Raw genomic sequence first — 16,365 nt, forward strand, 5'->3', positions numbered from 1 at the left:
TGCTCATTCATTCTGTTTAATTCTGAGTTATATTTACTGTCCCCATTCCCACATGGCTTGGTCACCACTATGAAATTCTCAATTGAACACATTACCCTTTGTAGACAAATTTCTGTCTTTATGCCTTCACTGCAACCAGTGTACTCAGGGATAACAATTATGTATCAAGTTGTTATTTTTTTATCTTCTAAACCTTGTTCCTTTTCAGATGTTGAATTGCAAGGGCTAAAAGATTTATAAAAATAAAAATCTGCATTTATTATTTTAAAATGTCAATATTTCAGGCTAAAATATAACCCCAATTAAACACCTAACTTAAGACTAGGGTAGGTGAGAGGGGGAAAAGGGAGAATCCACCATCACCCAACTTTTGTAGAAAAAAACATTTCACCTGGGGAAGAATTTGGAGGCAAAGGGGCCATCTGGATCACACATGCAACACTTCATACCAGGTGACCAACAGGGCAGTCCAGACAGAGAACTGCAAAAGGGCTTTTTTAGTCAGAGATAATCTGTGGTGATGACAGCATTCAACAGCAAGTAAGGATGGGCAAAAGGTTAACAGATACAACAAAATTATAATCTGTGACATATGCTTAAGAAAATTATCTGTTCATACAGAGCACTTGACAACTTCACATAGCTACCCTTAGCTGCTGTTTCTCTGTATATGAAGTTTCCATCAAATAAAGAGGGAAGGTTGTGTCCTTAACCATACAAAGGTTCAGTTATTGCACTTTATACACATGGAGTTATAAACCTAAAATGCACAGAACTTAATTTCTTCCAAATGAAATTAATGTCATTAAGAACTAAGATTAAGCTAAAGATGAACTCAAAAAACAAAGTGACTTTGACAAAAGTTAAAATAGAAAATGCCAGAAAAATTATTACTGTGTGAAGATTAAATACTTACACTTTAAGAAAATATTCAGTAAATTAAATCACCTTTGTGCTGTATGGCATGTCAAATGGCTTTTGAGAAGAGAAACACTTCCTCTAAATAATAAAACTCCTCTTTGTGTAGGGGTGGCTGTTTTCTAGATACAGAAAAGTATTTCTGAAAGTGTTGAATAGTCTTAAACATTACGGTCGGTCTTTTAATGCTTAAGCTCTCTTAAGGAATTTTTACAGTTCTAACCACAGGCTGTAGGAATGGAAAATAACCAAGTAACCAAGCAGCAGAGCCAACTGCAGCAGCTAGCTACTATTTACAAGCCTCACAGCTAACCTGGACTAGTCAATGCACACAGTGATCTGGCTAATACAAAGCTCTGGGCTGCTTGATTTTCAGCCATTAAACTTAACATTCAAAATAAGCACTAGAGAAGTACAAAAGTACCCACACAGGAGCAGCTTTCACATGCCAAGAACTAAATAACTTCATGATCTGAAAGATAAAATACTTGCAGACATCAGCTGAGACAAGACCCAGAAACACCAAAACACCTGTAATTCTACACTCAGTCAGATAAAGAAAGGGACAGGATTCTTTTCTCTGAATAGTTCTTTGCAGGCTGCTATTATTGCTTGAGAGAAGCAGAAAAACAGTACTTGGGTATGGGATGATAAGAGAAATTTCTTCACATTTAACAAACATGCAAACTTTGCAGACTCTAGAGACAAGAAGTCAAATATTTCTGTAATAGTTTTTCTTCTCTAATGATTAATAATACTAAATCTATGTACTTCTGAATGCTTTCTAACCAAGTTTCAGCACTTGTGTATTTTGTAGGCACGAGGGAAAATTAGAATTTCTTTTATGTGATTCAATCAAATACATTTTCCAGTCACTAGCAATGCCACATTTAATAAGAAAAAAAGAAACAACCATACACTAATTTAATGCCCTTCTAAAATAAAAACAGATTGCTTTAACGTATTTGTTTTTTCATACTCTTAGAAGTACTTTTTTTCTTTGATGCACAGCAGCAGTGCTTTCACTGTTGAGAAAGCTTGTTTGGTACGAAGTTCAGGATTTACTCAGAAAATTCAAATTTGACTATAGGTCTAACTATAGCTAAATATTTGTCCTATCTAGCTTATCACAATTAGTATATAATTGCAGTATTAACTGTTCGTAACTAAATAAATCATTAAGATTTATCAAATATAAGGTTATTATCCTTGCTCCTCAATATTCCTATGTTACCTGCAGAGAGACAATGAGACATGAACTACCAATATTAATTACTTACACTCTTACCACTCTTAGTGGTACAAGGATTGTTAATCACAAACAAAAACCCTATGCCATTACTTTAAATAATAAAGCAGTCTGATTATTTGCATCTGTCAGCAGATGTAAGCAATTTCGTTTCACTGTGAATGGAGCATTAACATCTATGACTTCAGGTCAACAATATCTTTTCAAGTGTATCAGGTGGTATAATTCATTTGATCTAAAGATGTCACTACCATTCAAATAATCTATCTTTTATTAGAACATTTCTTCATTCATGAAGACAAGAAGAAGCTGACATCTGCATGAAACTTTACAGGTACTTTTAAAGATTTAACTGTTGTCAGGAGATAAATAGGACAATGATGTATAAACTGAAAGGCTTAGAAATGCAGAATCCTCACCTTTGAGGCCTTCTGCAAGCTTCTTATTAAATCCACTAGATAAAAGAGAGATCATCTATAAGTTACTGAATAGTAACAACCTATCTGCAGACATTTGCAAGCTGTCTGCTGACTAGATACAGATGCAGTTTTTTCAAACACTTGACTCAGATATGAGAAAAAGTTCCTTCAATCCTCTTCTATATTTTTATTATTTAATGTGAGAAATCATATATAACTTAATGGCAATTTGCCTGACAGTTTGCTGTAATGATGATCTTAGCTGTACATCTTATGTGTAAATTACTTGCCTGCTTAGCTATTAAAATTTTGGAGACACACTTTATGCAATAACAAGCAGTAGTCACAGTGTGCTTGGACTCTATTTTCCTCAAGTATTTTTAAGTCTTTTGTTTTTAGAGACGGCTGGATTACTGTTAATAAGCAAAAGTTTTTATTTTAATTCTATAATTTACATTAGGTTTGGTTACTCAGGAATTTTGACACGAGTGAAAAATTTGAACCTAGAGGTTTATGCATTTGTATCATTAAACATGATTTGAAATGTACTCACATGCCTAGTTAATCAAATTGAAGAATCATGACTACAATGGTAAAGTTAGGACTATTGTACCATGCTGTCAATGCAAAGCAAGAGATATCCCAAGAACAAATTAGCACCTGAAGTTCTAAGTGACAATTATGATAGGATGTTTCAATGAGCTTCTAAAACAGTTTTTATTATGGAGATGGAGTCCATTTAATTTTTTCTCCAACTTATGAACAAGACAAGGAATTTACATCACAGTTAGAGGATTCTTTTGCTGAATTAACCCCATCTCCCTCTGACCCTAAGAAGCCATAAACCAACAGGATACAGCAGAGGGAGAATGTGCTATAGTGTTTCAGCTGACCTACAGAGAGCTGTCTCTGTCATTCCAAAGCTAGAAACCCAGATGATGAATTACAGAGCAAAATGCTAGGTTCAGATGCAAACATCAACCACTTCCCTCTACACATGCACATGCAGACATGTTCACTCACCCCAAACCATCTCAGTTTCTGCAAAAGGCCAAGTACTGTTAGGGCTCATTTACAGAGTCTTATTCCAAGATAAAAGAGGGAAGAAAATCGCTTATTGAAGAAGCATGCATCCATCTATGAGTAACAGTATTTAAGAACGTGTGCTGTGTATTGAATAAAAAGCTTGTCTTTTTGTACATAGATTATTAAATATGACAAAAGTACAAGTCCAAAGCAGAATGAGCAGGATTCCCAAGAATCTTGGCTTGAGCAGCCCTATAAAAATAATATAAAATATGATACACAGCTCTTTTAAAAAGACTTCTGCCTAGGATTATTTGGTAAACACAGAACAAAGCCTCTTATATAAAGTAGCTAATAAAGACTAGCTGACCACATGCACAGCAAATGCGATAATACAAATATCTGCACTAGGACCTCAAAACTAATCTCCAAGACATGAAGCTCTTTGCAGTCTTTACATTTATGATGTACTGCTCAGATGCACTGAGAACTTATCCCCAGCTGAAGGCTTATTCACAAAGACAAATAATCTCTTACAAATGGACAGTGGCTGACTGTTTCACTCCTAATTCAGAACAAAATGTGATACTTTGAAGTCTGACTAAAAAAAAAAGAGTTCACAGTTTCAAATTGATTAATTTAAAACCAAAAAATTTAGCAGATACCAAGAGCATGAAGTACTCAACACAGCGACATTTCAAAACCAAATACACCACTGAATGTAACAAGCTTGTAACTCTTCTCCGGTGAAATGAAGACTTCTCAGAAAAAGCCTGACAAGTTGTCAAGAATTTTCATTATACTGTGTACTTTATTACTAAAAGCCTCCAAGTGAGTACTTTCCTTGTACTGTTTCCAGATAATATTAATTTCCTTTACCAACTATCACAGAATCACAGAATCATAGGGATTGGGAGGGACCTCCAGGGATCGAGTCCAACCCCCCTGCCAAAGCAGGTTCCCCTCACCAGGTTGCACAGGTAGGCATCCAGGCGAGTTTTGAATATCTCCAGAGAAGGAAACTCCACAACCCCCCCTGGGCAGCCTGTTCCAGTGCTCCGTCACGCTCACCGTAAAGAAGCTATTGCGCGCATTCACGCAGAACTTCCTGTGCTCCAGTTTCTGGTTGTTTCCCCTTGTCCTGTCCCCACACACTGCTGAAAAGAGCCTGGCCTCGCCATTTTGCGCCCCACACCTCAGATATTTATAGACCTGGATCAGGTTCCTCAGTCTTCTTTTCTCAAGGCTAAGCAGACCCAGCTCGCTTAGCCTTTCTTCATAGGGGAGATGCTCCAGGCCCTTCACCATCTTTGTGGCCCTCCCCTGGACTCTTTCCACGAGATCCTTGTCTTTTTTGTACTGGGGAGCCGAGAACTGAACACAGTATTCCAGATGAGGCCTTACCAGGGCAGAGTAGAAGGGGAGGATCACCTCTCCCTTGACCTGCTAGCCATATTCTTTTTAATGCACCCCAGAATGCCATTGGCCTTTTTGGTCATTAGGACACACTGCTGGCTCATGGCCAACCTGTCATCCACCAGGACACCCAGGTCCCTCCCCACAGAGCTCCTCTCCAGCAGGTCATCCCCCAACCTGTACTGGTACATGCAATTATTCCTCCCTAGGTGCAAGACTCTACACTTGCTTTTGTTGAATCTCATCTGGTTTCTTACTGCCCAGCTCTCCAGCCTGTCAAGGTCTCGCTGAATGGCAGCGCAGCTGTCAGGTGAGTCAGCCAATCTTCCCAACTTCGTATCATCAGCAAACCTGCTGAGGGTGGCCACTATCCCCTCATCAAGGTCACTGAGGAAGACGTTGAACAAGACCGGACCCGGAACCAACCCCTGAGGAACACCACTAGTCACAGGTCTCCAACCAGACTCTGCACCACCAATGACGACCCTCTGAGCTCTGCGGGTCAGCCAGTTCTCAACCCACCTCACTGTCCACTCATCTATCCCACACTTCCTCAGCTTTGTTATAAGGATGTCATGGAAGACAGTATCAAATGCCTTGCTGAAATCAAGGTAGACTACCTCCACTGCTCTCCCCCCATCCACCAACTACATCATAGAAGGCTACCAGGTTGGTCAAGCATGACCTCTCTTTGATGAACTCATGCTGAGTACTCCTGATAACCTCCTTTTATTCCAATTGTCTGGAGATGGCATCCAGCACTAGCTGTTCTATCACCTTTCCAGGGACAGAGGTGAGGCTGACTGGCCTGTAACTACCTGGATATTCCTTCTTGCCCTTTTTAAAGACCGGAGTGACATTCACAATCCTCCAGTCTTCAGGCACCTCCCTCATTCTCTAAGACCTTTCAAAGATGATAGAGAGTGATTCAGCAATCACCTCTGCCAGCTCCCCCAGCACCCGTGGATGCACCCCATTGGGACCCATGGATTTATGAACACTGGTGTTGCCTAGGTACTCACGGACCACTTCTTCCCTGACTAAATACTATAAGTATTTTGAATAGGGGACTTGAAAGTTATCTTCAATTTTTTCTGCAGTGAGCTGTCTCCCACCATATCTAATCCACAAAGATAATAAAAAAACTCAGTGCCTTTCTACTTCAAGTAAGTTTAAAATGTCATTGTTTACAGCTTCTGGTATAAAAGCAGTTAAAAATGTTGCAAGCCTCTAGCCCCAAGATTAATGTTCTCTGGTGTGTGGTTTCATGAAACTCACTTTAGCATAATTCCTAATTTTGGACAAATCTGCTTGAGAGCACTGAAACATTAAATGCAACTGGTAGGAGAACATGTGTGAAAAGCATTTTCACTTGAACATCTATAAAACCTTTTCCCAAGATCTATCTGCACTATCAGCTTGAAAAATTAGAGCCTCTCTTCTGTGCAAACTGATGTGTAACATGCACAGTACACAGAAACCATACCTAAGGTTTCAGAATAGGACATATGAAGTAAGAAAGAAAATAAAACAAAATAAATATATAAATTCTAATTTCCATGGAGGTCTAGTATGTAAATACAAGAAAATTAAAGGCTAATAGTTTCCTCACAAGGTGCCAAGAAATATCCATAAATAAAGTAACAAAATAATCCTATAATAATAATAATAATAATTAAAAAATAGCAGACAATTGAAATTGAGGCAGTCATGGTCCTAGAAATCCAGACCAATGGGCTAAGTGACTACCAGTGCTAACACATTTCTTCCTTTCACTCCTGAAAACATGGTTCTTTAACGTACAGCCGAAGTGAGTAAGTGGCTGGTCCTTCTGATTGAACAGTACCCAAGAAACCTCTCAGTTCCCATATCATATGCTCCATGAATGGCATTCTGTGTTTTCATGGTTTTATTTTCCCCCCTCCTCTTTTGTGCATCTTGAGGAAGTGACAAAAAATAAGATCAAACTACAGCTTATAGGATAGAAGAGAAAGACACAGCATGCAGGGAGGACTTTAAAAGAGGTTGTGGAGGTGGAGTTGTAGAAGAAAGAACAAGCAGGAGGAAGAGGAATGGACAGAAGAGAGAACTGTTGCGTAGTGGTTCTGTCTTAATAGCTTTGACTTGCAGGGTCTTTCACGCCTATGATTACAATATATATTAACCACCTGAGCAGAACGCTTATATATAGGCTCGTAAGTATGTTTTATAAAGTTGTCATGAGTGAAAAATGTTCCAAACATGAAATTTAGCAAAGATGAAGAGCTAACAATTAAACATAAGTCTTTTAAATTGACTACAGGGTCACAAAATTTGTTAGTGGAAGTCCAAAATCATAAAATACATCAAACTAGTAAAGACGTGTAATCCCAACAGGTGGTCCTGATACACTGAAGTGATTAATACTTATGCCAAAAATCACATGAAGCTGAGTTATTAGAAACACCAATTCTGTCATCTTCCTGCAAACCAAATATGCTTATGTGAAGTAAATGTAATGTCAAAGAAAGACTACTTGTTAATTGATGCTTTGGCTCTCAAAAGCAAATCCACACAGTTTTATGTTGGAAACAAATTATCACAAAGCAACCCCTTTCATTTGCCTGACAATTATATGAAATATGAAAACCTAGGCACAGAAAGTGAAAGCTATCTAAATGACATGACTGATTTATTTTCAGTGTGTTTACAGAAGCATATAAGGAAACAACAGCACAATCTGGGTGACAATATAAAACAAGTTACATACCTCAGACGGCTTAGAAATACTAATAAAACAGCAGACAGATTCAGATGTTGCAACTGAAAATAAATTTGGAACTAAGGTGTTCTAAAAGTAGATCATTCTAATTTGGTTAACATGCAGGTTGTAATAAAGTGAGAAGGTAAAATAACATGAGTTCAGAGTTTCAAAACACCTCAGAAGTCATAGAAATGAATGAATTCACACTGAAAATTCATATAAATAGATATATGTACATGTATATATATTCATATATAATCACAATTCAAAATAGAACCTAGTTTTACACATTATGGAGGTAAAACATCTGAAAAATAGGCTTACTTGTAAATTTATGTTTCTAAATAAACTAAGTATTTCTAGACAAACTTACAGATACCTTAGTACTCACTCAGATTTTTTTTTTTTCAGTTCCTTAACAATAAGTATCACTTTACCTGTATGGCTTCTAATATGAACTCTCAGTGTTCCATTGCTTGCAAATTTCTGTCCACAATAGGGGCAAATTTTTTCTTTTTCACCTGTGTGAGTCTACATGAAGAGAAAAAAAGATGAGAATGAAAGTTATATCATTGCCTTCAAATATAAGAATACGGAACAGTTTAACTATATTTCACGTTGACCATTATTCTCTTCAAGAACCATTATTCGTGTCATTCCATCACATCAGACAGAGGTTTTAAGGAATCAAAGCGTTCTTTCAATTTTCTTCTTAATAGAAGAATAGAAGAATTTTCTTCTTAATGTTGCTTTAATCATGCACTGAAAATACTGTACCAGTTACTCCATTACACTTAAGGACATACAAAGAATAAATACAAAATAATTGATTTTACTTACTTTTTTATGACTTTTCAGGACTGAGGGTGTCACAAAAGCTTTGTCACAGAGATCACACTTATATTTCTTATGTCCATCATGTACAACTTGAATATGAACATTTAAGGTGTCCTTTCTTTTGAAAGTAGCATCGCAGTGATCACACTTGAACGTCCTCTCACCTTAAGAAGAAGAAAATCAGGTTTAGACATATTAGTTTTGTGTGTAAGTACATTAATGCTTATCATTTCATAAAATTAACAGAATTGAAGAGCTAGATCCTGAGAACAGAAAGATAATCTCAACTCACACAAAAAAGATGAAAAATATTAAGTGTTATAGCCACGTTACAGTTCAAACTATAAAGATTATGACAGATACAGTTAATACTACTCTTTGAATTAAATTAAGTATCTCAGAGAAAGGAAGAAGCACTACAATGTGAAAATCTGTGTACAGCTTTTCAGAAAACAAACAAGATCTACGATCCAGCAGAGGAATCATCACAATGAAACTACTGTATCAGTTAACCGATTAAGATTAAATGATTTACAATGTGGCACACCTTCAGAAATCAGTAGTGCTTAGGGTTATAACCAGAGTCACAGTCTGAACTGGAAATTGAGTTTCTATATCCCAAAAAACTTTCCAGACAGCAACTCTTATACAAAAAAAAAAAAAAAAAAAAAAAAAAAAAAAAAAAAAGACCACCACAATATCAGGACAACGGCTCACTTCTTACTTTTCAAGACAGAGCTCTGAGTTGCAGCCTCCTCATCCAAGTAAGGCACAGACTATTTGATTCTGCATGTTGAGGCATTCAAAAACATTATTTATTTCAATTTACAGATGTAATACCTATAAGTAAGACTTACCAACACAGCAGTGCACCAAATACCCACAGACATTCGAAAGTCTAGATAAACTGTTTCTCTCCACTATAAATCAGCCAAAATTGCCCTCTTCTCCCCAGCAATCAAAACACTTATTCCTTTTCACCTTGGTAACAAAAGCTTTTTTGTCTTCAATGACACAAGAATATGCTAAAAGATACTATAATAAGTTGTCTCGCCCTAAGATACTTGCAATCTAGCAATTCAGAATATTTTTTAAGGTCAACAGGGATACAATTTAAAGATGCTGCTATGTGGAGGACTAACACTTCTAAGCTTCTAGTGAATCTCTTCAGCTCTTGTCTTGGAAACATAAGACTACTTTGCAAACAAAGTGAAGTCATTACTATTTTTACTAAATAATATGACATTTTTTACTGTTTTGACAAAAGAAAATATCCAAGTAATTTCTATAAAAGGAAACTATGTCTTATCTGTCAAAGGGTAGAAAGGCATTACGGAGGCACCTAGGTCAACTGGATCCATGGACCAATGGATCAATATGGATTCAATAGGGCCAAGTGTCCTGTTTGGTCACAACAACTGCAGGCAACCCTACAGGCTTGGGCAGGAGTGGCTAGACAGCTGCCTGATGGAAAGAGACCTTGGTGTACTGATGGACAGTCAGCTGACTGTGCACCAGCAGTGTGCCCAATGGCATCCTGGCTCATATCAGGAATGGTGTGGTGAGCAGGAATCCTGCCCCTGTAATCAGCATTGGTTTCTTGCTCCAATTATTGAAGGAGATAGTTCTCTCTCGTATCAAGAATGGTGTGGTGAGCAGGACTAAGGAAGTCATCCTACCCCTGTACTTGACACTGGTGAGGCACCACCTTGAGTACTGTGATCAGTTTTGGGTACTCCAGTACAGAAAGAACATTGAGGTGATGGAGCAGGTCCAAAGAAAACACCTAGAGACTGTTATTGGGATTTTTTTCTCCTTTGCAATAGGTATATTTTGAAGAAGCTGGCAGCCTGTAGCTTGGACAGGTACCCTCTTTTATGGGTAAAGAAGTTTATTCTTCAATTCATCCTTGCAATGAATTCCACTTTGCGATTGGTCTGCCAACACTTTTTTATAAAAGGACTGCACACGAGAGATGCAGTGTGACCGTAGAAGTTTCACTTTATATTATGCTACATTAAGAACTATTTGTTATGATGGTCCAGTTTTACTCACTTGTTTTCTTTCTCAAAATAAGAAGAAAAGGAATCCTGTGCTTAATCAAAATACAAAATACTATTAAGCTTTGTCTAAGATGGCAGAAGAATTTGCTGTCTTGAAATTTTACTTTTACTTGTCCACCAACAAGGCTGCTTTGTGCCAAGGAAGACCAACTAGTTCATAAGCTTAAGTATTTACATTTGCTTAAAAAGTGGTGGTTCAGGAACAGCTAAACTTGACAGAAATCATGTCTGACTCAAAAAGCCCTCAAATTTTCTGAGTGCTCATCCTCTTGAGAAAAAAGATGAAAAAAAAACAGCATGTTTTTATGTTTTTAGAGAAACTTTCATCAATATCTACAATTCTAGATACTGTGAAATGTTGCTTTTGGATATTTCACAAACATGAGATGGATTTATCTATCAATGCATAGAACATTTGAATATATATGACTGATTTTCATTGCATGTTTGTTTTTGTTTTTTTTTAAATAAACAAACCTTTTTCCCCCAGTATTTTTAACATTTTACATTGGATAACAATTTTTCAAAATCCAGTGCTTTGCAATGTTGCAGAAGATTTGAAAGATGATCGTAAAAGAACAAACCAAAAACTCCAGTCTATTAATTCTTCTACCAGAAATAACATTCTACCTGATCAAAAGTTTATTTTTTAAAATTCAGCCAATGTAAATATACTCCTCAAATCAAAGAACTGTCTTCTATGCTACCAGGATTTTAGATTAGTAATATTTATTTTAATTTCAATTGCTAACACTAACATGGTTGAATGGTCATTCAGAGATGTGCAAATACTGAGAAAGTTCCACAAAAAAAATATATCTGCACACAGTAAGGAAAAAAAAATAAAAAAAGAATCCATGAATGCCATGAATGCAAAAGAATGCCATGAACACATAAGTCATAATAGAAAATGGCCACAGAATTTTTCTGGGCTTTTTTTCCTACACTTCTGGCAGGAAACAACATTCAGTGAAGTCAAGACTGGCACAGGAGAGACAATTTCAGTTTTAAGCTCTGAAATGGATTACTTACAAAAGCTAATTAAGCCACCTCTTTATCTTGGTCCCTAATTTCCATTTCTTAAAATGAAGGTAATACTACCACATTTAAAGCAGAAAAATCTTACAATCAGATCTCAAACCATGGTCAATTTTCTACAGTGTATTTGTACTGACATTTAAGTGCATTAAAAGGCAAGGTTTGAATTTGCTCTGAATTTTCTAATTCCTAGTGATTAGATTTGAATTTTAGGTCTCATTTAATATAGCAAGTTGTACATTGAAGCAAGGTGCTAGAGGTCTATTTCTCAGTCAGACAAGAGAACTGAAGATGCTCTTTTTCCTCTGTGACTTATCACTTACTGTTATGAATTAGTAGATGTCTTTGTAGAGAAAACGGGGTTCGGAACAAAGCTTTGCATTCCTCACACTGGAATGGTCTCTCTTCAGAATGGGTCTGCAGATGAAAGACAACATGTCAGAGGAAAGGCTCAGGAAAATCAATTAGCTGTCATTACAGTAATTATACTTAATTTTTCAAACTGAATTCAGGAGGGGATACATTAACAATTTGAAATATCAGGGGGCAGAGAATTAAAACAATCATTGTGCCATTATCCTGAATCCTAAAAGCCAACAAAGCTGCCTCTAAATTAACGTACCACTCTGATCCTCAGAAGTGTTGTATGTAATTAAAAATAAAAATAAAGAATAACCAGAAGGAAAACGTCAAGTTCAGTTTCATTTCTTTATCAGAACTAATGCTGACCCTTAAGTACTTAGTATCATCAAAAAACATACAAAAATACACGTACACAAAACCCTGCATTTTTTTTCACTTAGCAGTAGAATTGATCTATCTCAAGACAGTAGTCTAAAATTTAGCAAAGAAAAATTTTTAAATCATGTGACTACTCTTGCATACCTTCATTTAAGCTTCACATTTAAAAAAAATAAAAATAAAAAGCATACAGAAGCATCAGATTTGAGATTTTTGTTTGCTGTAGTAAAAACATACCATAGCTGAGAAAAAGCATCAATAAACTTCAAAAAGAGATAAGTAGAAATAGTCTTCAAAGACATAAAATAAAAGGCTAAGTTTGGATGAGTTTCACAAACAGCAGGGTTGCTGAAGCACATTTCTTTTCTGGATCTTGGGAAACATCCAACTTCAACCTACCGTTGCAAATTTTCCTTTTTCACTCCTCATTTCCCTGGTGCTATCCCCATAGTAAATTCTAATAGCAAATTCATCTGCACAAGCTGTATCTACACAATTTCCTACAATTTTCATTAAGGGAATAGTGTTTTTAAACCATCAGTATCTGAACATTGTTTTAGCTAAAAAGGACCTTAAGGGGCAACTATAGTGCCAAGGAAAAGGAGATGGACGGTCTTTTATAATATGCATGAAATTAAACAGATTAGTTTTGTAGGCTAAGGGTAAATACTAGTCTAGTAAATACGTACTACTGCTTATGGCAGAAACATTCGTAATACCATAAGACACACAGAGATATCCCCCATAATAAGGTGAAAAAAACAACTATGAGGAGCCAGCACGATAATTTAGATGTAGACTCCTGGCCTCAAACTCAGACTGATTTAAACACAAATGTTCTCTCACATAAACAGCAGTAGCAAAACATTAGAGTACTTGCAATATTATACAGAGGTTTTGGACTCAGAATGAATGAATTTAGTCCAGCCAATGTCACTTAAAAAAGAAAGTGAAGCACGGTCAAATGTGTGGAATATATTATACATTATATAAAATATGTTGAATGTTTCAGTCCCGCTCTTGGACGTTTACATCACAATCTACATTAGCTGACACCCTGATTGGCAGCCTCAGCGGTCAGACCAAGGATTGACAGGACATGAAGAGACTGAACTACCTTCTCACCTCAACAGGTGGTTCCTCCAGAACAGGGTTGAGACATATTGACGAGACACTGTGGGGAAGCTCGCAGTGCTGATGTCTGTGATGTACCTGTTCTGTGGATAAATAGAAGGGTTCAGTCTCTAGGGCTGTCAATCTGGCACCTTTCACGAGCGCAAAGTTCATGTCATTTACTTAAAAAATGCCCTATTTTAGAACACTCAACACTTGAGTGATAGTTCTGAAGAGCATAGTCATTTGTATATAATTCCTTCTTAGCATTCTCTTGCCAGTTCTAGTCTTGATCAAAATACAAGAATTCATCCATATTTCTAAACTTCACTGCAAATATTTAACTAGTCATACCCACAGGCAAGTGTAAAAAGATATCCCAACTCATTTACTCTCCTTGTGACTAGTCCAGAAACAAGCTAGGTGTATCACAAAAAGCCATGAAAGGTGTATCTTCAAACAAGCATATTAATTCTAAAACTGTCCACCTTTGTTCTACTAACATGTTCCAGAAAAGGGATGGCTTCCATTAGGAGTATGGTGGGAAAAATTCAAGAGCCAGGAATTAGTCTCAGTGACCCCTGTATGTGTCCCTTCCAACTCAGGATATTCTATCATCCTATGTTCAAGGCAAACATTTTGAGATGCACTACACCACAGCTGCCAAACCTCTCCACTTGTCTTTCAGTTATGCACGTTTGTGATCAACTACAGAAATTCCAAGGTGGGCTCAGTACATTTGTCAGGCTTACATTAGGTCTCAAAATACAGCTAACAAATTCACTATAAGCTGCTCAAATAGACATCATATACTAAATATATATATATAACAGGATATTTATATATCTGGGAAGCAGGTACACAGTGCACACAGATTAGCTTGGGTTTAAGCTATATATTTAATATGCACATAGCAATACAAAGCAATAGATTACACTACACTTAAACAACTATATCTGTGATATTATTTTCAGAAAAGGGCCCCACCGGCAGCTTGTAAAATGCAGTAGATTGATCTGGATTTGAATATCGCAAAATCGACTGCTCACATGCAAGAAGTATTCTAGAGCAGTCTTCCACCCAAATAAGATGAAGTATCAGGTACTAAAGTCTGCAGCATCAGAATTCAAAAAGGAAGGTGGTCATACTAAACAATGCGAGTTGAACTCTCATTTTATGACCTGATTCAAAGTGGAATATAAGCAGTACATATTGCCAAGACTGCACATATTTTCAGTAACTTGATGTTCTACAACCAAATACGAACTTCAGACAGTTTTCAAAACTGTCTAAAGCTTTTACCATAAATCTGAGTCTTGAAACGAATTAAGTGTTTGGATGCAGTACTGCAACTCTTTATAATTATGGTGTGATGAGTAAGATTATATCCACACCATGAAAATACTGTTATATTGTGCTACTATCAGACCTTTCCATCAAGCTGGGGAAAGGAAAAGAAAGCACAGCAAAAACATCGATTTTTGCTTTGTGCCTCCTCTAAAGCAGGTCCAAAATGTTGAATAAATCTTTCCACTGTTAAAATACCAGCAGGACCATGAACAACATTACAAAACCAAAAAGAACCAACATTAATTTACACACTTCTCTCTACTTAAATATCATTATGGAGAAAGAAAACATAATTTATGAATTTCACTTAAATACTTTAAAACAGAAATCGTTACTCTATTTTCATTTCCTTGTTTTCCCTTAGACACCAGTGATTACAGTATTTTGATAGGTATAGAAAATGAAGTTGCTGAATTAGGCTCACTTGGAAATGGCACGGGCATTGACATCTATCATGAGAAACTGTACAAAACTAAGTGGTCATGTGCACTTTTTGGACAGTTGTATGATCAAAGTAACTAAGGATGGGCTCTCACAGAATATCTCATGGCAGCCTTTTCTATAATAGCATCTGTGGAAGTTTAAACTCAGCCCAAGGCTACCCATTCCCAGTAGAGTAGATGAGGGAGTACAATTGTTTCAATTCATTATGCTCCCCAAGACCAAATAACCCTGGATTAACAGTAAACCCTTTAAAATCCTGTGTCTGGTGACCTACTTCTGCTCACTGTCATATCCTCATATTTTATTCTCTGAATTCATCCACTATACATAGCAAAGGAGCAGATGGAGTAAGAACTTTGCATTGTCCTATACAGAAGTAACCTGGATTATATGGCACAGAAGATGTACCTTCATTCAGCCTGACCTGGATGAAAAATAACTATCTGTAACACAATGCCCATCTCCTAATTTCAGCTATTATTTTATAACGTTATTTTTACAATTCCAGGAAAAAAATAAAATAAAAAAAAATTCCATTTTCTTCACTCAGACTCTTAGTCTGAGTTTTTCAAAATACATCTGAGCCAGATCCACACCAAGTAACATTTCTCAGTGCTGACATATTCAAGCAAGTGACAAAGCAAACTTGCACAAGCACCTACACAGAGCAATGTAGTACTTGTGTGCAGCAGCAGTACACCAGAGCACTACCACAAAGGGACTAACAGTTCCTGCCTCTCAGATCTGTACCTGCAAGGCAGTAATGAGTACCAAGTTAGGGTTTACAATTCAGTGCTCTGCAGAACAGAGTAGATGCACTCATAGCTAACCTTCTGCCTATCTTCCAACAAAATCCTGTGACATGCAAAGAGCTAATCTCCTCTGCACCTCTGAGAGAAATTTAAAAACATAGGTTGCAAGAGCCAAATTTCATTTTGATTGATAGCTTCAAAAGTAAATATATATATGTCATATATCTTGAATAAACATAGCTTGAATAATGGAGTA

At 36.7% G+C, this 16,365-nt stretch overlaps 1 protein-coding gene across 2 annotated transcripts in view; it reads right to left on the minus strand.

Annotated features, from left to right (window-relative positions):
• The window catches only part of PRDM5 (PR/SET domain 5), a 79,024-nt gene that overhangs the window by 20,989 nt on the left and 41,670 nt on the right, over positions 1-16,365 (minus strand). The window contains exons 10-13 of one of the 2 annotated variants that reach the window (XM_072335635.1): positions 13,576-13,667; positions 12,033-12,126; positions 8,612-8,772; positions 8,209-8,302 (exon numbers count right to left, since the gene is read on the minus strand). In XM_072335635.1, coding sequence (XP_072191736.1) covers positions 8,209-8,302; positions 8,612-8,772; positions 12,033-12,126; positions 13,576-13,667 — 441 coding nt within the window. The remainder of the gene's footprint in view (positions 1-8,208; positions 8,303-8,611; positions 8,773-12,032; positions 12,127-13,575; positions 13,668-16,365) is intronic. The other variant, XM_072335634.1, reaches the window with a different exon arrangement.

The sequence above is a fragment of the Excalfactoria chinensis genome, chromosome 4 (assembly GCF_039878825.1).
Source record: "Excalfactoria chinensis isolate bCotChi1 chromosome 4, bCotChi1.hap2, whole genome shotgun sequence".
Classification (NCBI taxonomy): Eukaryota; Metazoa; Chordata; class Aves; order Galliformes; family Phasianidae; genus Excalfactoria; species Excalfactoria chinensis.